The sequence below is a fragment of the Corvus moneduloides genome, chromosome 2 (genome assembly GCF_009650955.1).
Source record: "Corvus moneduloides isolate bCorMon1 chromosome 2, bCorMon1.pri, whole genome shotgun sequence".
Taxonomy (NCBI): domain Eukaryota; kingdom Metazoa; phylum Chordata; class Aves; order Passeriformes; family Corvidae; genus Corvus; species Corvus moneduloides.
This window is the reverse complement of record NC_045477.1, coordinates 9,507,780-9,529,135: the sequence shown is the minus strand read 5'-3', so window position 1 is coordinate 9,529,135 and position 21,356 is coordinate 9,507,780. Positions and strand designations below refer to the sequence as shown.

General features: G+C 38.1%; 1 protein-coding gene across 8 annotated transcripts in view; it reads right to left on the bottom strand.

The window, feature by feature from the left end:
* ROBO1 (roundabout guidance receptor 1) overlaps positions 1-21,356 on the bottom strand; it is a 701,856-nt gene that overhangs the window by 233,188 nt on the left and 447,312 nt on the right. For all 8 annotated transcript variants that reach the window (XM_032096989.1, XM_032097028.1, XM_032097020.1 and 5 more), the window contains one exon: positions 18,997-19,323. In XM_032096989.1, the coding sequence (XP_031952880.1) occupies positions 18,997-19,323 (327 nt within the window). The remainder of the gene's footprint in view (positions 1-18,996; positions 19,324-21,356) is intronic.

Genomic DNA, 21,356 nt, shown 5'->3' with positions numbered 1-21,356 from the left:
GCCTAATTAGACTTTTGTTTCAAATAAGCAAACACAGTTGTGTAATCCAGCCAAAAAACATTAGTCTCTATGAAATGTCATTACTTAAGGTTTATATAGCAGGTGAAAATAGCAGGAACATCAATAGGTGGAATTCTAAAAGTTCAGTTGATCATTAGGCTAAAGTCAAAAAAAGAAAATGCACTCATAGGCATAAATACTGCATTGAAAGAGAGAAGTCACCAAAAAGATGACAGAGCCTGAAGGCATATTATTTTTTCACACCTTTACCAAGTACATACTTACAGTGTGGCAGCAATATGCCACAGACCTCCCTGCTTGTAGCAGTATTTTTCTGTGAGAAATGCCTGGAATCCACCACCTATATTACACTGGTAATTAAGGAAGAATACTGCATGCAAACTTAGTATCCTTATTTATGAAAGAATGCTGAAGAAATGCAAAATGTGAAGAAGTACTGCAAAATAAACCCTCAAAAATCAATGAAGTCCCCACAAAAGTCACTGTGCCAGAAGTCAGAATTTCATCCAGTTTCCTCAAAAGAAGAATGAGGGGGCAATGACCTAGTTCCAGTCATGGAGAAATGCTGGATATTAAATGGTTCTTCTGACTTGGAGAAAGCATAACAGTAAAGTGTTTCCTAGCCTGGAATTGAAATCCAAGAAAGATATACAGGAGGCCAATTTATAAATTTTACATGGAAAGAGATTAATCTAAGGGAAGTGAGAGAATATATAAATGTGTTCTGGTTGTCTCAGGCACATGGAGTTTTTTCTTTCTAAAATTGTTTGAGAACAACCCAAGTTATTAAATTCAATAGAGCACATGGTGTGATTCTTGCAGTGTCCCGTGCAGGATCAGGAGCTGGACTTCATGATCCTTGTGGGTCCCTTCCAGCTCATGATATCCTATGATTCTATGCAACTCTCGACAGCAAGATGAGATTCCCACCTTCATCTTCTTATTCATACTCCTTTACCAGGAGCTCTGCTCCCTGATAAATACGTGTTGAAATACGTTAGCCTAAATGCAGGCTAAGTATCAGCCAGCACACAGCCTTTTCCTAACTATGTTGTGTCAAAACAATTCTGTACAGTTTACATAGGATGATTCAACTCAGATTTTCTCAAAACAGGTTGCCTTGACAAGCAGCTGCACATGCAGTCAGGCTGCCTCCAAGCAGGGATGTTATAATGGTAGGGAAGGACAGAGGCAAAGAGCTGGAACCAAGACCTCTTAACTTGGCTAAGCTGTATCCATAAGAGCACATCTGACCTAATCTGACAAAAAAAACCAGTTGATGTCCCATCAGCCAGCTCTCCACCTCCGTGGGGCTGCACATACAGAGGAAAGGGATGAGGTTATCCTGCACTCCCCACTTTCTGAGCCACGCAGTAACAAGAGCAACTGCAGGACAGGGATAATGCAGCCTAATACTTCAGCAGCTGCAATCCAGAGAAGTGAACTCCACAGTACTAGAATTGCTTGTGCACTCAAAATAGTCTGTGCTGGCTGCACATTTCTACATGTAAGAAATCCCTTTTTGTTTTTTTTTATTCTTTGAGAAGACCTACAAAGAAAGGGTAAGCATCTGAAAAAGAATAGTCTGCTTCTGCTGCAGCTCTTTTTTAAGCCTATATAAACTCTCAAATATTTAATTACCTCTTATATTGTGCATATATATAATTACCTATTATATAGATTACACCAGGTTTATGTGTTGTGAGTGAGATAGAGCAACCCAGAGCAGCAGGAGGCTACACCCAGTCCCTTTACTGGTAGGTATTCATTGCAGCCTTGACAAAGTGCACAGACATCCACACTGAGCTCTCTCACATGAAACTAGTAACAAAATAAACCTTTCCAAACTATAGTCAGGTTATTTATTTTAGATCATTCCCATTAAATCTCCTCTATCTTCTTCTCATTCATGACAATGTCCATGTGCACAAACTGCACAAGGAATTGCTGATCTTGCCACACACAAAGCGAGACCTGCAACAGTAGGGTGGTTTAGTCTGCATCTGAGCTGAAAAATCCTGCAGATCCAAGCAGTAAACCAGCTCTGGACCATGTCTGGGACTCACTTCAGGTGAGAAGCACAATTGGCTGAAAACTGGCGGGAAGAATTTAAAGGGCAAAGCCCAAGTTCAATATCCAAAGGCTGGAACTTGGTACCTCTGCCTGGGAAAGTGTCTACAACAGCGCTTTTAAAGTACAACACAGCCACTCCCTGCAGCTTATTCAACTCTCCCTTACCCTCTCCTTCAACATGTTCATTCCCAGTCTAGGCTGTAAGCTCTTTTTGATCCTGGGAATGCTGGATTTCATTCTATGGTCAGTACAGAGAAGGGTGAAAACCAAGCAAGTTGTCTTAATGCTTTCTTGACTTGCTCAGTTATCTATACCTATGAACTGAAGGGGAGGAGAGGGGGTGGTGGTACATGTTTGACATACTAATTAATACTCTTTTAGGAGGGAAACTAAAAACAAAACCAAAAATGCATTAGAAGACAGTTCTTAAAATTATATTTTCATACTGAAGAATTTTCTTACAGATAGATAAGAAGAGAATTAACAGTTTTGTCAGATATCATAATATGAACACAATCAAGTAAACATAAATAAGCCAACAAAAGACATTACAACCAGAGTAAAGGCAATGATTTTTTCCTTGTAATATGTGACTTTTGAAACTCTGGGAAAGGTTATATGTCATATTTTTACAAAACTTCACCTAGGAAATTAAGTATTTTCTCCTGTTGCCCAGTATAACATAGGCAGAAGAAAAATATATTTGTAAGTGGTTTATACTTTTGTCTATTTAATTTCTTTGAAATAATCATTATACATTTTCAAACAAAAATTTAATATCTTTTTAAAGAATCTCATTTAATTAGCAGAAAAGGGAAGGCAATCTCACACTGCATTTACCAGAACTTTCATTTTCTCAAAAGCAACTGTGTGCACAAATAAAAAAATCCACTAAGAAAAGTCTGAGAGAGTACAACTCTAAAAAGACCTCCTGGAACAATATCGACTTTCATCAGTGCATCTCTTGATTTCCCCGCTAAGAAAGAAAGTAGTGAAGTAAGCTATGAGGAACAGCTAAGAGAGTTGCTTTATTGCATCAGATTTATGACAACCTGAAAGCTATTACTTTCCCTTATAAACTCAGGCATAGTTTGGCACTGACATTATTTTGAACTCTTTCCATATGATTAAAAGCTGACAGGCTTTGAGGAAGGGGGGGCTGGACGACACATTCTCCAGAGAAACCTTTCAACCATGGTGATTCTGAGGCCACTAAAGATACATCTTAAAACACGTTACTAAAAGTACTTCTGGATTTATTTTCAACTACTATTCTTAATAAACAAACCTTGCTGCAAAGACCTTCATGCACACTAGGAAACAGATTATTCAGTGATGTTCAAAGGCTAGAAACATGCAAGGCCACATCACACCAACTTGAATCAATGACCTTCACTAGCTGTCTGTAGAAAGAGACAATGCACAACCAACCTCTGTAAATGTCACAGTGAGAGCATTTGCTTATTTCAAATATAAAACAAACTAAACTGAAATTTGTACTAATGGTGTACAAATGAGAAAACAGGCCAGTGCTGACCACTCTGAAAACACAGACTGCAAAGTATCTAGGATATTTTTGCTAACCATCTAAAATGGAAAATATCTCCATTACTTGGCTTGCTAAATGCTGACTGATGGGATCAAAAATTACCCTGAGCTTTCCAAAGTCAAGTAAGCGAGGTAAGTAACTGAGCACTGCCCTTCCAGCAGGTGATCTGCTGCTTCAGGAAACTGTCTGTCAATGTGCCACCTAATAGAGATGTTTACAGCCCACCTGGAGTAACAAACAGCCCAGAGATCTGATACAACACTGCCTCTGTAACGATATGTAATGACAGAGGCTATGAATGTGCAGCAGTTTGATTGAACTTTGGTGCAGACACAGCCTTCCTTCTCAGGTAATTTATGTTTCTTTTGCAAATATTCCATATCAAACCAAGATAATAGTTTGTAGACTTCGTACCAGTCTATTTATACGGACTAATTTAATATAGATCACTTCATGGAGAGATAAACCCCAGCTGGGGGAACAAAAATATGTAAAGAAAGAAAAATAGCAAATGAAAGTGAACCTTAAGGATAGACAAGTTTCTCAAGATAACTAGGTCTTCAAAAGACAAATGAAAAATAGTAGTAATAATAGAGATTAACAGTTCCTTTACTGGAAGTGTGCCCAAGGCTGAGGTAAAAGCAAGGTACAGGATTCCATGAATAAAAGCCAAATATTCTCCCCATCATTAAAATAAATTAAAATCTTTCACATTAGAATTTCCCTTTCTTAACTAAAGAGGAAAAAACCTCAGGCTATTTCTCTATCCTACTTACCAGAAAACGATTAAATAAATGAAAAGTTACTGGATTTAAAATTAACTTTCTCTCCCCTCACTAACAGGAAGAACATCTTTGTATCACCTAATGACTGAACACAAATCAGTTTTGTCCTCATCTACAGCCTTTTCTCCTCCCATCTTGAACCAGAATCCAGGAATTCTGAACAGTAAGATTTCCTGCCTCCTTAAATTTATCCTAACATCTATGCTGAAATGGCAGCCAAAGGAGAATCCACATTACACTTCCCCCAAAATCTTCCTGTGCATTACAAACACTCGATGCAGAACTGCAGGGATTTGGCCTCTGCTGCACTAATGAACAAGTTCAGGTGCCCACAGTCACACCATAAAGCCAACTTTCCCCAGGACATACTCAGTACATCCCATAGAGACTTTTATTGGCTAACAAGTCTTATTTCACACCACCACTAATCCTTACCCCAGAACAAAGCTGCAAGAGAAACAGTAATGCTCTACCCGGGAACCTTTTATTAGGAATCAGCTCCAAATTATCATGACTATTTTTCTAAACAAAATGGCAAAGCATGCTCCAAAAGCATTTGTGGAATTTGACCATCCTAACAACCACCACTGAAATTGCATGCTAAACAATATTTAGAAAAAATTTTACTACACTACCCAAAGAAATCATCCTACCTTATATTCCACGGCTGTCACAAAGAAACAATTACCTTCCCACCACCATAAAGCCACTTCTCCCCACTGTAACAAAGCACAGCATCTGCCAGCATTAACTTTATTTCAATCCATAAAAAGGGTGAGGGCTTTCAGACAGTGCTTTCCGATATATTTTGAATAAAATCCTCTTTCATAATGAGTGCTTCTCTCCCTCTAATGAGCCCTAGTGTAGCACTACTCCTTTCCAAGTCTTGTTGCAGAGGCTCTCTTATTTCCACGCACACCTTGAACTTCCTCAAGAAGGTGAAATCTGTACCATTTCCCAGTCAGTGCCTTAAAAATAAAGCTGCAAAGCCTGCCATAACTTTTTATAGTGACCATATTACTTCTTTTATAGGTGATACAGTAAATCTAAGATACAAAAATAAAATGCACAGGCTCATAAAAGATCTTTATTGCATGCAGTAATCGAAAATACATTTTGTGTTTTATTTTTTTAAGGTAGAATTTCTCTGTGTATTAAATTAACAGAGTTTTGAACAAGATGCCTGAATAAATTTCTGCAGAATTTTTATTTCAAGTGAGATATACGCAAAACTTACATAACGCACACATGTATGTTTAATTAAACAATTTAAATCATAATGCTAGTATATGTTTAATTTAGAAGATCAAAGGTATAAAGTTAAAATGTTTATTACTTCAAGCAATTGAATCTATATGAACACTGACATACCTTAATGTTCCATTCAGTTGCTTCCCTTGTAATTAAAAAAGCAATGCCATGTGTTCCAAAGTTTGACACTCTGCTAGGCTTATAGAACAGCCTACCTGTGATTTTTTATTCCCACTATGCACGTATATTTCACGTTCAGTTTCTACTCATCAACCAGAAGAGTCTCCAATACATCTACAGTGGGAACAATTAGATGCAAATAATCATCAGGCATTAGGCACACTAAGCTATGTATCTCAACAAATCATCTTAGCCAAACTAATACCCTCCAAGGGAAGTTATTTTCTCTCCAAATCATTTAAACAGAAAGACAGAAGCTCAAATAATTAAAAGTCAGGAATAAAGAGATCATTACTCTTAATGTACTTTCCTGTGCTTTAGGTCTCAGCCACAACCCAGTGCTGAACTTAGAGCCATCACCACACATCATCAGGAACAATAACCTGTTCACTTTTATAGGGGTAGAAGTTACCAAATTCCAGAAGGGCTGTTGACACAGCTTCAAAAAATACAAATCCTTGAAAATAACAGATGCACAAAATTTTACCTCGCTTGGACAGATCCATTAAAAATAGTTTCCTTGGTTTCTTGCAGGTAACAATCTCATTTTCAGGCCTGCCCTCTGAGTAGCTTTCCCTTCTCTCCCTAAACCCTCTGGGCAGCATCTGCTTCAGGAGCCCTTGTCCCAAGTTAAGCCACTGCAACTGCAGGGCAGCCAAGTCACATTTCTACACTCCAAAGAACACCAAAAACCCTGAGATCCAGAAGAGAAGGCATAAGGTGCCTCATTAAGGACTGAAACTGCAGGTAAAACAAACAGCACTGACAGAAAACAGGTAAAATTTTAAGAGCCCCCAGAAAAAGGGGAAGAGGTGAGAAAAGTGAGGAGACATGGAGCCCTGAGGGACTGGCACCTTCTGCCACTGGGCAAGACTCTTCGTTTTCTTACACAATCCCAGCTGGCAGATCTGATGAAGCTGAGTGCCCACAGGCTGAGGAATAAAAAAACTTTACCTGCTTTGTGCTGCGCACACATCAAGACACTTTTAAACAAAATCTGCTGAGCAAGACTAGCGTGTAACCAGCTCCTTTCAACTGTTTCCTGCTCTTTTGGTGGTCTATGGCTTTTACAAGATGCCATCAAGATGAATTACAGACAGAGACAGTAACTAAAGTCTGGTGAATACCTAATGTCTTTGGATATAGACCAGAGACCAATTCAAGCTTTCTGCTCTCCTCTAACTCTAAAGATACCACACAGAGCTTCATCCAGTCTTGTGTATCAGTTCATTTCAATATAGGAATACTTCAAGCAAACGTTTGAAAAACAAAACAAACCCAAAGACTTAAAAATGCACATTTCCTCATTTCAGTATGATACGGCCTAAGGAATTAACATCTCCCATAAAACAAAAGCTTATTAAAAGCTACCACTCTTTTCCAGCAAGTTGTGTTTCAAGTTCTCTTCTGCCCCTTCTGCTTTGCTTAGATTCACTAAAGAATAACCATGTATTTCTTCAACAAATGAATGTTTCTTAGGAAGCCTAAGTAGTCTGAGCATCAAACTGTACACCTCTTTTCTCATCCTGTGACTTCCCTTACTGTATTCTTAATTGAAGAATAAATAACAGTAGTGAAATAAACTCCAGTGCTGATTTAAATTCCCAAAGCAGTATGAAAGCTTAAGTACAGCAAAGTAAACAGTGTTTTACCTACTGACTGACTTCGTAGGCACACGAAGTTATACCTTCTTCAAGCTGTAGCTGTGGTCAGGGTAGCACACATATATATATACAGCTTAATAGACACAGAATCCCTGCATCTATGGTCATGAAATTATAGTCCCCACTGGCACTTCTATTCAGTATGAGTTGACTTGTAGCCTCAGGTTAACTCTGAACATTTGCTTTAATAAAACTATACTAGGTTGAGCAGAAGTCTCATGTATCCCAAGCTTTTCAGATCTGGAATAATCTGTGCAACTTTTCTGAGCCCGTTCCAACGTCCTTTTTTTTATACATTTGAGTGGATTCACATTCCAGTAATGGTCTCACTGATGAGTCAGCTGTACCTTACCTCTCTGCTTGTATTTCACAGCTCAACTAAACATCTAGTTAGACTATCTAATGTGATTCCAAGTCCTTTTCAGCATCATCATTTCCTTACAGATTATGGTCCCATAATGCAAAACTTCTGAACATATACTTTTCATATTCAGACATATGATGTGGCATTTTAATGCAAGCATACACTTGCCAGGCCATTCAGTTCAAATACAGAGAGTGGACTTAGCTTTACCACTACTGGTTTATCTGGGTTCTTTATCTTGTTAATCTTACTTGTCTTATGTGCAAATCCTGCAAATTGTGACTGATGATTATTGGGTAAATGCATTTTGAGCTATGTCAATGTACTCTTTCCACCTCTACTAACCCAGTGGGTCTGTGTGTGTCTTTAGGGGAAAGGGTCACTGCTTGACTCTTTCTGCAAAGCAGTCAGATAATTTGAAGAAAAGTAAATCGGTATTTTTACTGTTAGTTTACACTGCTCTTCTACAGACGAGCTCTCCTCACACTCATCTAATCCTCTAGGAAGACTGGTTTAAATCAGATTTCTTTTTTGTCATAATTGAAGTCAGGAAAAAATTAAGCTTACTTTCTTCTTTCCAGCAACAAAACATTTAAATGATGACAGCACACTGAAGGAGCAAAACCAGGGACTGTAACTGCTAATTACTGCTGCCATTTTCTACCCTCCTAACTTTGAAGCTCTGCATCTATTCCATGACATAGAGCAGAAATATGCATGAGTTGCAATTCTCCCTCTACGACAGGGATAACTAACTGACAGCCTGAAGGCTGAATCCAGCTCTGCAAGATGGTTTTACTTGGATCCCACGATGGCCTAGAGCAAAGACTGCACATCATGTACTGTGCTAAACAATTTGCTTAGCCCACAGGAGAGAGGGAAAGAAAGAAAGGGAGTGAGGAGAAGTAGGGAGTGGGAGGAACAAAAGAACGTGGGTGATGGCTGAGGGGCTAGAATGGAAGTGCAACAGTTCCAGCACTTTCCCACCTTCCCAAGTTGCCTGTCCAGAGAGCAGCTTGAGTGGGGCAGAGCTGGAGCAGGCTGGGTCCTTCAGAGCATCTGCCCCTAGCTGGGCTAAGCCAGAGGAGGGACCACAACCTCATCAGGCTCTCGAGCTCAGACACCTTTTGTGACGAGCTTTTCAGAGATAGTTTTGCCACATCTACTACATAAGCAGGGAAGAGCATGCGTAAACTGGTGCCCCAAGAAGCCCTAGAACAGGGGAGGAAAGCAGCACCACTCCCTCATGGGAGCTACAATCTCTGCAACAGGAGGTCACACAGCTGGAGCAGATAGTCTGGAAGGCCTGGTCTAGGCACAAAATCTTCGCATCCTCTACCACAGAATGAACTAGGTTGGAAAAGACCTTTGAGATCATTAAATCCAACCTGACCTAACATTACCTTAATAGCTAAACCATGGCACTGAGTGCCTCATTGAGTCTATGTAGTAAAGCAACGGGCCTAAATTTGAATTTAGACGCTATCCCTGAGCATCAGTGAAATTAAAATCAGTGACTCTCATCTGCTTCTGCAGGAACATTCCTGAGCCCAGGAGGAACACAGTAAACTGAAGGCAGAAAAACAAGTGTCCCTGTTTCCAGCATCTCCTACACCACCTACATATTGTGCTCTTTTGGCCTTTGCTCTCTGGGCAACAGAAGGTTAAAGACTCAATCATCTTGAGATATTCATCTGAGACATGAGCAGCTGGCAGGGAGAAAACAAAAAAAATAAGATAACAGAAAAACAGGCTCTAGAGGAATAAATCCAGGAAAATGGAAAATTACAAGTTAGAGAACTCATTTTTTTATCCCAGCACCACCCAAATGGGGTAATTTTTGGAACATTTCAAAGGGTTTCCAAAGTTATTTGTAATTAGTGCTAAAAATTGCTATGAACCATTTCACTTAGTCCTTAAAACACAGCAATGAAAAGCAGTCTTGTGAGGAACAAACAGAACTGCAAGAGAACTCCCAGTCTCTCCAGAGCTGACAGATTTTTTTTGTGATCCTCTGAGATCAAGATTTAATTTCTTCCTGCCTCAGTTTTTCTGTCTAGGAAACAGCAAGACCACCTTCATTCCCAAATATGGGCACATTTAAATATTATAAAATGCCTTTAAGAACTTCTTTTGAAACACCTACTTATAGATAGAGGAGAGAGGACTTTTCATGGTATTCTTGCAAAAGGAAAACAACGCTAAGGTGCTGGAATTGAAGTATCCCTTGGTCCTTTTTCTTCTATATAGAGACAAAATTTACTAAAGTAAGCTGACCTTTATGATTTTGTTTTCTTACTTTGGGAAAATATTGTGACTATTTTTGGGTATAAAAACCTAATTAATTCAGTTACCACATTAAAATGAAATAATTTGCAATGCTTACCATCACACCTTTTATTAATATCAAAGGACTGGTTCAGCCCATTAAGAGTGAGAGAGCTACAAATTGAGGAGATTTTTATTGTATTTTACTAGCTAATTCTATTATGGCAGTTTTGAATATTTCAGTGTCCACTTCTTCAATAATTATTATTACATGTCTAATACATTTTATTTTATAAAGAAACTTTGCCATCATATCAAGTATTTTGCCGAAAATTACCTTTACACTGGATTTTATGTTTATTTAGAAAGAGAAACATCTGTAAGTTTTCATATATTTTGAGGAAAACTTGACCTATTAATAAACCAAAATCATAGGTATTACAAAGAGCAGTCTAGAAGACACCACTTTAACTGAGATTTTTTTTAAGTCACTTTATCAGTGGAGCCTTTCTTGTTTTAAAACCACACCACATAATACACCAAAGAACTAATTCCACTAATAAAACTGGAGCCATACAAATTCTCTTCAGATAAAGATGTCTACAAGAGAGACTTGCTAGTGTCTGATGAAAAATTTAAGAACAGCATGGTATTCAAGGAATCTGCTTAATTATTGCCATCTTACTCTTGCAGAATTTTTAGTCTACATATTCTGTCTACTTGCAGGTGAAGAAAGTAATCAATTTCTTTTAACATCAGAGAAAAGCCTGCAGGTTTTTTATGAAACAGTCTATCAGTAGTACTATTGTTGAGTAAGGATAAGGCATTGAGTTGAAAACCAGACTTTTAACACTAATAGTTTCTGCCAGAAAAGCATTTACTAACAGGAACTGAGGAACAAAAGCAACCAAAAATGCCTTTGCATCTGGAAATGGTTACCAAAATGGCAACTATGTATAAAGTAGCACAATCACATAACCCTAAGACTTTTTTTTTTCTTTTAAAAACAAGCGTTACAAAAATATTTGACACTTCCCCATTTTTTCCCCCCCTTAAACTAAAATACTTTAAAATTTTAAATTAATTAAAAACTAACAAACAAGGGGTTTTTTTGTGTGTTTTTTTCCCCTCCTACTTATTGTGACATTTTGGAACTGAATTATATAGCATATATATAGGTAACTAATTACATTTCAGTCTAGCCAGTTCTAACGCACAGCTCCTCTCCCCAATCAATTTTGATAGCATAGAAGCACAAAGAAGCCCAGTTTAGAGAGTCCACATGTGTTTAATCTTTGATTAATTGAACCAAAACTAAGCGCCTCCAGACATATTTCTTTTAATCACAGGAAAGATATCTTTTCAGTCGCTTTGCTAGTAGGACAGAGTCAGCAGATGTCTGCCAGGTCTAAAGGGAATTTCTCTTTCTCTGGAGAAAACAGTTTAAATAGGAGAGGAACAGACATATGCTGACTATGCACTGCTTAACAGATGACGTAGAGAAGCATCTACTACCTCAGGGAGTGGAAAGGGGCAGTTTTCAAATTAAATTTCTTTCAAATTCAAAGTGATCAGCTGAAATCAATTTACATACAGGATACAAGTCAAGTCAGACAATTCTCACCAAAAGAGCTCACAGACACAAAGATGCAAATCTGTCTTTGTCAGCAGTATGATCTCAAAGAAAGGTTTTAACCTGATGACAGTAAAAAAGAAAAACCAAAATGAATTTCTTCATCATTTTAAACACAGAAGATACTTTTGTTTCCTGGGGAATGAGAATTCAAAATAATGTTTCGTTAATATGGAGTATTTACCAAATATTCTCAATTTGTATGCAAAATATATTGGCACACTGCAAATTTATCTCCAAATACCAGCTCAGAAGCAAGTCTTCCAAAACTTCAGAAAAACTTTTTTCAAAGTGTCATACTGGGGAAGAAAGCATCAGAACAACCAATACATGAGGATTACGAGTCAGCATTTTACTTGTCTGACTTTATACTTCTCCTCCAGGCGTACGTCCTGCATCACCAGCTAGGAAATGGAAACACTCGTAAAAATAGGAACGCTCTTCGCTTTGTCTAGTTCTACCACCATGTCTTGGGGGAGGGAGAAGGAGGAGCGGTGGAGGTGGGGGAAGAGAGATCAAGACTCTAAAGCAGAAACTGGGAGAAAATCTATTGGACATCTATTAGACAAAAACACCATATAAAGACTCCCTTGGACCTGAGGAAGCTCACAAGCAGGAAAAAAGAGGAGATAGCCAGTGGTGCCAGTGAATTTGATAACTTGCACCAAGGAGTTCCCTCCAAACTCTGCTTGAGGCTCAGCCATGGGCACACAGGCTGGAGGCCTATTAAACAGCACATCACTTAGTGCTGTGGGAAAGGAGAAGCAGCAGCATCAGACACCGAAAATAGACTGTAGTACCAAAGCCTCCTTTTCCTTCTTCATGCAATTAGGATACCTGTTGTTATTCGCATTTATACTTGATGCTAGCAGTCCAAATTGTCTTCCACAGGCCTCTGAAAAGCAAAACTAAGGAGAACTTCGGTATCAATTCACTATGTTGGCTGGAGTCAAGAAAAATACCTCAATAGTTGTCTCAGGCTCATGCTTGAAATAGTAGAGCCCTTCAACCAGAACAACTCTGATTCAATTTTTTTCTCTAAAACTAACAACTTGATGATGAAATGTGCAAAGCACAGCTTTCACCTCATTTTAAGAGCCAAATCCCCCAGTTTTGGTTCAAGGTTTCAGATAATCTTTTACCCATAAGAGCTGCCATTCCACAAAAAGACTGCCACCACGTTGTTTGATTTATGAATTTGCTGAGCAGCACAGCAATTTCTGGCAAGAGTATAAAACATCCAATTTTGCTTAATCATCCATCCCAGCATGGCCATCATAACACCCTAAATTAGTCATCAGTTTAAGAATAATCTGTTTATTCACAGTATCACAACCCATCAAGAACTCTACTCCTAATTTCCTACGCAGTTTCTGAGAAAACACAGACATGTAAAAACAGTTTTCAGGCAAGGTGTGCATTATTTTGCCCTGACTTGGCATGATTGCATTGAATAGGACCCTTTTATTTATGTGCTCTGTTTTCACAGTGGTTGAAAGTCTCATGTAACAGCATTCATGACAAATTTTCATTTTTCAAGTATTGTTGTTATCCACTGACAATAACACTCACCTGTGAACTCTTTTGATACAGAATTAGCTATAATGCTCAAATATGTTGATGCACATCCTCAGTGAAAGTCCTCACAGTCTGCTTCCAAAATCTAGTGAAACTTAGCACTTCAGATGTAGTATGAACAGGCTTCCAAACATCCCCACAGAACAACCAAAACCCTGAAATACGAATCTTACAACTCATGATTTTTAAGACTTTTAAGAACTAATCTTACAAATTTCCAAATACATACAAGCTGCATTTTAGATAATAAACATGGAAATTTCCTTTAATAATAGACTTAGATGTTCTAACTGTAAAATGAAGTTCTGCCATACCAAACTTAGAAGCACATTTAAGTTACGGCATTTCCAGTCAAACTTCACTGCTTTGGTTTTCTCTAGGTTCTGTTTTGGTTTTTTTTTTAATCTCTAGGGTTTTGTTTTTTTAAATCTGTACATAAGTTTATTCCTTAATGCAAAAATTAATCTTGTAACCCTCTCTAAAGCATGCACAGCCTGTAATTCTATTATTTTATCCATTTATTTCATGAGTGCAGCCAAAAGACCCCAAAAAGAAAGACCTTTTGTGACACCTTAGAACTAACCACATACTTGAAACAAAGCCCTGACTTTTGGGAGGCTTTGCCAAGTAAAATTGTAAGCAACATAAACAGCACATGTTTGCCATGCACATGGGTGCCTCAAATGATGGAAGTTCTGATGCGCATCCAAAATGTTTTATTCATTGTCATGCAGCTGAAGGGAGTCACCTGTTGTTTGTCCCATTCTCTTAACACACCAGTGGATTACACATAAGGTCCATTTACACAAATTTAATTGTTTGACTTTTGACAATGTTACATAACTTGAAGGTAGTAACACAAACAATAACACAGGAAGACTGTATATTGCCTAAAATTAATGCAAAGTGAGGAAGAATTTTGCAGCTATTTGAGGAGCTCATATTCTGCCTAACAGGAAAGTGAACTACAGGGAAATCATCACTGATCTTCAGATTCTATAATCTTAAAACTGTAACAAAGCATTTTTAAAACTAAACCAGTCATCTAGTATATATTGAAGATTATGTTATGATGATGACAAAGCTACACGTGAAAGAATCATGCCAAGTACCCTGGTCATAAATATACCCCTTCTCTAAAAACTCACTCTGACAAGGCAAGGGGTGAGAGGAAAAAACTTTTGTGGTAAAAGAGAAATATGTTTGTCTCAGAGAAATATGATTTGCAAAACAGATTTGCAGAGCCCCTGACTAGCAAACATAACCAGCTTCATTTGCATTTTATTTTTTCTTAACAGCCCAGAAAATCTCTACAGCGGGGAAAGGAAGATGAATATACTCCTTGCAGCTATTGCTGCCACTCTCGACATGAGTAGGCTTCTACAAAATTGTTACTCAACAGATATCTGCACGATCCAGAGGTACAATTTTTCTCAAAAAGGAATTACAGAAAAAAAAAAATTAAACACTTGCATCAAACTATCACACACCAATAGCTGAATTTGGTGTTAATCAGGTGGATCCATTCACCAGACAGTCCTGAGAGATTCAAACATATGAAGCAGCTTGCAGCCACTTTCCAGTCGGATAATGCACTTTTTCAAAACTGTATTTCTCTACTCTGAAAAATGACTTTGTTTTCCAGCTGTTTATGTGATAGCCAAAACAGTCTTCAGCCTTTACTCTGAGGATGTATGATTCCACTTTCTTCTCCCACCTGACATTTATAGAGAGAATTAGCCAGCTTCATTTTGACAGGGACATGCCCTTTCCACATTCTTTGGGACCTTTCACCACCAGAGAACGTGTCACTGGTAGGCAGTAACCCAAAACCAGCTACATTCCTCCAAAACAAAACATGGAGATAATTTAAGCAGGTCTCCAGTGATCAAAAGGCTGAGTTCAGGAAGTCAGGAAGAGGGAGGGAAATGGGACTTGGAAGAGCCTCAGTCTGGAGGATGCCTCCAGCCTGTTACCTGATTATCCCATCGCTCTCCCCTTCTGGGCTACACTGCAGAAACTGCATGCTTCTGGAAATTAACTCTGAACACATACAGCCAGTCTCCATTTCAAAAAAATTCTGGAAATGGGATTTCAAATACAAATGAAACCAGTCAACTTAAAAAAAAAAATTAAAAATCCCCCAGTTAAAAAGGAGTTACATCCCTTGTTTGACTGACTTGCAATTCCCATTTCTGTTGCGTTCCTTTTTATGCCAATTGATCTCCTTCCCATTTATGAAGATATTACAGATCCAAATTGCAAAGAAAATGTCACGTAATATTAAATTACAAAGCTTCTTTGCACAGAGCTGTGTAACAGAGAGCAGTTTTACTACTCTCTAAAGTGTCTGAAAGATTTTAATTCCTGAAATATCAAGTGGCTGGCTAAAGAACATGTTTGGTAGATTTAGGATACCACTCTTCGCCAGCCAGAGGATCACCTTGTTTTTTAAGGATTTTTAGGGGATGGGGCATAGTTTCAAAGAAATAACCATAGAAACTTAAGGAAATACAGCTGCACAAATACTTTTATATAAAATAAAATAGCATTATGGAGAAGATATAACAAATCCTCAATGCTGTGAGTAGACACACGACATCTTCAAACATTCTGGAAGGGCCACAAGAGGCAGAGACTGAATACGAGACTTATTTAATTCAATTTGCTGATAATAAATGGTATTTAGGTCATGTTCAATGGTATTAATTGAGGACTAACACTATCATTACTGAGATATATATCAGTGGAAGAAAATGCAGCACCCTCTGGATTAAATGACATGCAAATGTCAGTCAAGTCACCAAAGAGAGGTTGATGACTAGAAAGTGACAAAGCACAGGGAAAACTACCTTCAGTTCTATGATTTAAGTCCCTACTCCCTTGTGGTAATCAAATCTAATGCTGTTTCGCAAGTTCTTAAAATACACAGGTATTTAAAAAGATAAAATGGCTTTTAATACAGTGCAATCTTCTGAAATCTTTGTAGCTTTGAAATCCCACTACATTTCCTTCTTTGCTACTACGGAATCTATGCACAGTGCTATTAAGGAAAATGTCCACCTAATCAAATAGGCAACAAATTCTCTTTGTGGGCAAATCTCAAAAGATGAGCATTGGAACTGCTTAAAAAGCTAAAAAATAATTGCAGGAAGGCATACAGACATGAAAATTTACTTTAATATTAACCTGAATCTAAAGTCAAATGTAAAACATCCATTGAAAATGTTATTATATGAGATGATGGAAGAAGGGTGATAAATTGCCTATCATGTTGTGAAACAAACTGGTGCAGACATGAGCTGCCTCTTCCAGGGAGAGTTAGCAGCTACACTGCAAAACATGATGCTGTTTCCTGTTTCACAAAAGGTTTTTGGGTAAAATTGCAGCATCAAAGCAAATAACGAGTACTCAATGATCTTCTGTACTTTGTGGAAAGTAGACATCAAATAAAGGCAATTTGGCTCTGTAAACATACAAAAATTAAACTGTAACATAAGGATTTCTAAACCAGCAACTGTGTATGACTAGAGGTATACAAATGTAAATGCTCTGGTGCTCAGAACAGGTGTGCTGAGAACTAATCAGAGCAGTTTGCTGATTTGCAGCAATCCGCTGTGAACCTAGCTCCAGTTTATAATGACGATAGCATTACCCCTATAATGCAGAGCTTTTTAATTTAATGCAAATTTATTCCAGCAGCCTTCAACTCTTTCCTTGTTCCTCACCTCTTCTGCGCTATTTAAAGTGTTTTGGTGCTATTGCACTGTCACATCACTACCTTTTCTACTAAAATAATAACCTTTACTGTTAAAATTCTTTGTCTATGGTGTCCTGGTATGCAATTAAAACTGTATGCCATAATACCTACAAATTTTATTTCCAAATATTAATTGTGATTTTCTTTTTTCCCTGACAGCACTGTTGGTGGTTATTTTTTGATACTACCCCTTCATACAAGAGCTAGTGAGATCCACTTTGAGGTGGATTAAGAATTTACTGCTACACTATTGTTAAATGGTGTACATTTACATGCTTGTAAGAAGATACTTTTTTGTCTTGAGTGTTGGCAGAAACTCTCAAAAAACTTGTGACAATATCGGTATTTTGCATTCAGATCCTGTTGGTCAGACTGTAGTATAATCACATGAAAATTACTTGAGCCAGGGGTGACAAACACATTTAACAATTATGTACCAGTTGAATTGCTGCATGCCACAGTGCATCAGCCATTGAAGAGTCCACCTCACGTTTCTGGGTTCTGATGAAAAGTTGTCGAAGACACAGAAACACTACGTGTATTTCACACATTGCTTCAAGGTACATCACAAACCAAAAGAATGTGAAATAAGCACAGAACATTAAAACCCATTCTAAGAACCAACATGAAGTGCTATAAATGAAATAGCAATTAGATAAAAATCAAGATCTTAGACATTAAATGCCCACTCAAAATTACACTTAACAAGATTACACTTTTACTGGATAAGCATCCTTCCAGCTACCCAGACACTGATTACTTTTATCACTAGAAGTGGTTAACGAGGAAACAGCATGATCTTAGTCATGTATATCCACTTTGTTATATGTGAAGCTTGAAATCCTTCTGGTGTAGTTATTAAAGTCCTTGGGATTGTCTTAAATATGCAAGACTAGATGGAGGGCTCAAGCAAATGCACAAATTTATAGTTTATTCCTTGGCCTTCGGTGAGACTTATGAAAATTTAACCTTTCTTCCAAAATTATACACCAAGGGTGGCACTTAACGTATCTAAGAGATAAGAGCCTCTTCAGAGCTAGTTAACAACATGAATCATTCAGTCAACAGAGATCACTGTTTTCAGAGTGACTCACCCAGTTCTGTGCTGCTCTTCAACAGGACACCAGGTGAATTGCTACACATTACAAAGGAAGCCTATAAAAGCCACTTCAAAACAGATACCTAACTTTGAATTGCAAGGTTTCCTCTCATACTTCAGTAACCCCCAAAACTGATTTTTTTTGACCTACACTTGGCCCTCCATACAAATGCTTAAACCACTTTAATGCACACTCTCTTCCTCTAAAACAAGTAGAGTTTAAAGGATACACAGGAAGAGATAAGCATTACAAAGTGATGCGAACATACTTGACTGCTCCTTCCGTTGGCCAAATACTTAAAACCAGAAAGATAATTTTGTGGGCCAGTTCCTTCAGAGAAAAAAAAAAAAAAATTGTTTCTAAATCTGCCATTCTTCCTAGTGTTTATTTGTGCAACAACAATTACCCTGTTAGATCAAATCGTGGCTATCCTACCTCCTATTACACACTGTAAATTGCATGGTTATCTGGAGAGGAAAAAACATGTATAAATTGAAACTAAGTGTACAGGATGTTACAAACAGTAAGCAATCATAATTTCATGGAAGCATAAAAGTAGTGAGCACAAAATCATCTGAACTTCTCCAGTGCTATGATACATCTTCTGACTCTCCTATTTTCCTATCTCAGTATAAATAATAATTAACCGTGTAATTCCTTCATTGCTTTTAAGTCACTGCCTCAGAGGCAGCTCACACTTATTTTTATCTTCAAGTAACATCAAAGCAAGCGGCTCTTACCAAAGAGTGGGGGGGGGGGAATGTACTTACTTGCCACCTCCAGTGATGCATTGTGACTTACAGCTTCCCCGAGGTAATTCCTTGCCACACACACATAGACCCCTTCATCCGGCCGGCTCTTGCGCCCGTGCACGATGCGCAGGAAAAATAAAGATCCGCTGGGCAGCAGCATCCGGTGGGAGCGCGGATCATCCTTGTCCGTTTCCACCCGCTCGCCCCCCTTGTACCACTCGATGGTGGGGGTCGGCCTTCCCTCTGCTTTGCAGTTCAGAGTGGCTGGTTCTCCTTTGGAAACAATCAAATCGGAGGGGTGTTCCACAATTCGAGGTGGGAAATCTTCCTGTCGAAGACGGGAACCTGCAAGGTAAAAATGTAAAGTTTTCTTAGGGAATCACTGCCAGGTACAGTCACGGTCTCGTAGCATAGCATTTGATAAGAGCAGCTATTAACATCCCGAAGTGTACAAAAGAAAAATGCACTTCACTGTGTGCAAGGTTCTCCCAGGTGAGTATGTTCAAAAGCATTTTTTCAACAGGGGACTTATGTTAGTGAACTGCCATATTCCTAAATCACATCAATCTTTACATGGATCTATTCATGTACATAAATTTATACATACATGCATATGCATATCTAGAATTACAAAAACTAGTCCTACAGATACTCCACAGAGATCAGACCATCTCAACCAGCAGAACTGGAACTGCTCTAATCCATAACCCAAAGCCATAGCCAACCTCATGCAGCCTTTCAAAAAGGCCATTAATTCATGCAGCGTCTACAGAGTAACTTAACATTTCTACTGCCCACAAAGTTGCTTTATTTCACTACTACTACTACTTTATTTCACTCTGAAGTTCCCTGTTACGTAGTGCATAGAGATGTAAATGCATGGAGGGCCTGAGGGCTTCTTATGCCTCCTGCATCAAGGAAAATTTTACTTTATAAAATTCTAGATATCTCCAACCTAGAAAAAACTGAGACAAGAGTATCCAGAAGAAAAGCTACAAACAAAGAAGATACTCTTCCAGACAAGCTACTCCTAAACAAGATGCTCTTCTAGAAAAGCATTCCATTTCAAACTATTTCAAAATTCAAGCTGATAACTGGCATATCAAAAAAAAAAAAAAACAAACCAAAACCACCCAAAAATGAACAAAACAACCAAAAAAGACCAGCCAAACAAAACAAAACAAAACCCCAACCAACAAACAATAACAGTCTTCATAGATATATACTACAGATGAACATAACAACCAACTGGGTACTCAAGAATTCCAAACTGGGAATAAACAGCTATCAAAACTTTCAGGGTTTTAAAATGTTGACTCATATTCAAATTACTGTTTTCCTTATTTCTCTAAGCACAACTTTGCCATGGATAAAAATTAGTCTCTTGGGTCACTAATTCCTGATTATTAAAATCTCAGATGCCAAGATTCTTTATTAACATTAATAACATGGGGTTTGAACAGCTGCGAAGCACCAGAAAGAAACACAAGATCTATTCACTGCAGGTTAATAGACCATAAATTGATATGGAAACAGGGAAGGGAGACAAGAAGAGGAGTGGTCAAGGGACTTCTGTTTTAAATATATGCCAAATATGTCCCATATATATACATATATATATTTATGTATATGAAATGAAAATATTCTAAAATGTACAATTTTCATTTTATTTCACATTTTCTTCATCTCAAGATAATTATATGTTAAACTAATCAGCTAGCACTGCCACACACTCTCAAATCTCTCACAGTATGGCCAGACTACACTGAAATACATTTGCATTCTGTATGTAGTAAAACAGGGTAGTTTTACATGAACATTACAGATCATTAAATACAAAACATTTCAAACAGCAATAAACCTACTCTTCAGATAAGGTTTGGGTAGAGAGAACAGAGGCAAGGAGCTTCCAAACCCTTTTGCTGGCTACACACCCCTGCACAGCCCAAGTCTGCACATCGCTCCAAACCCAGATTTTAAGCAGCATCTCCAAGAGGTTTGGCACAGGCCAAACCCAGTGAAAGGAGAGCTAAGAGCACAAGTAAAGAAAATTGTGCCTACCAGCACTGGCCTTTTGCAGCAGCTAAAAAAGCCTCTAATATACTTCTGTGTTCCCAGAGAACACGTCCCAGTCACTGCAAAGCTGCATTTGTGTCCATTCATCCTGAACTTTTACACAGCTTTTGTGAAAAGCCCCTCATTCAATACTTCTGCCCTCACATTTGGGCTCGCCAATTTCAAATCCCTCTTTCCAAGGTAGAAATGCCTAGAGAGCGATTAAAAACCTTATTTTGTTTGTATTTTTACTCTCTTCCTATGTAACTCCCAAGGAAAGGCATAGAAACAAAGGATTACAGAGCTAAAATCAATTGCTCTAA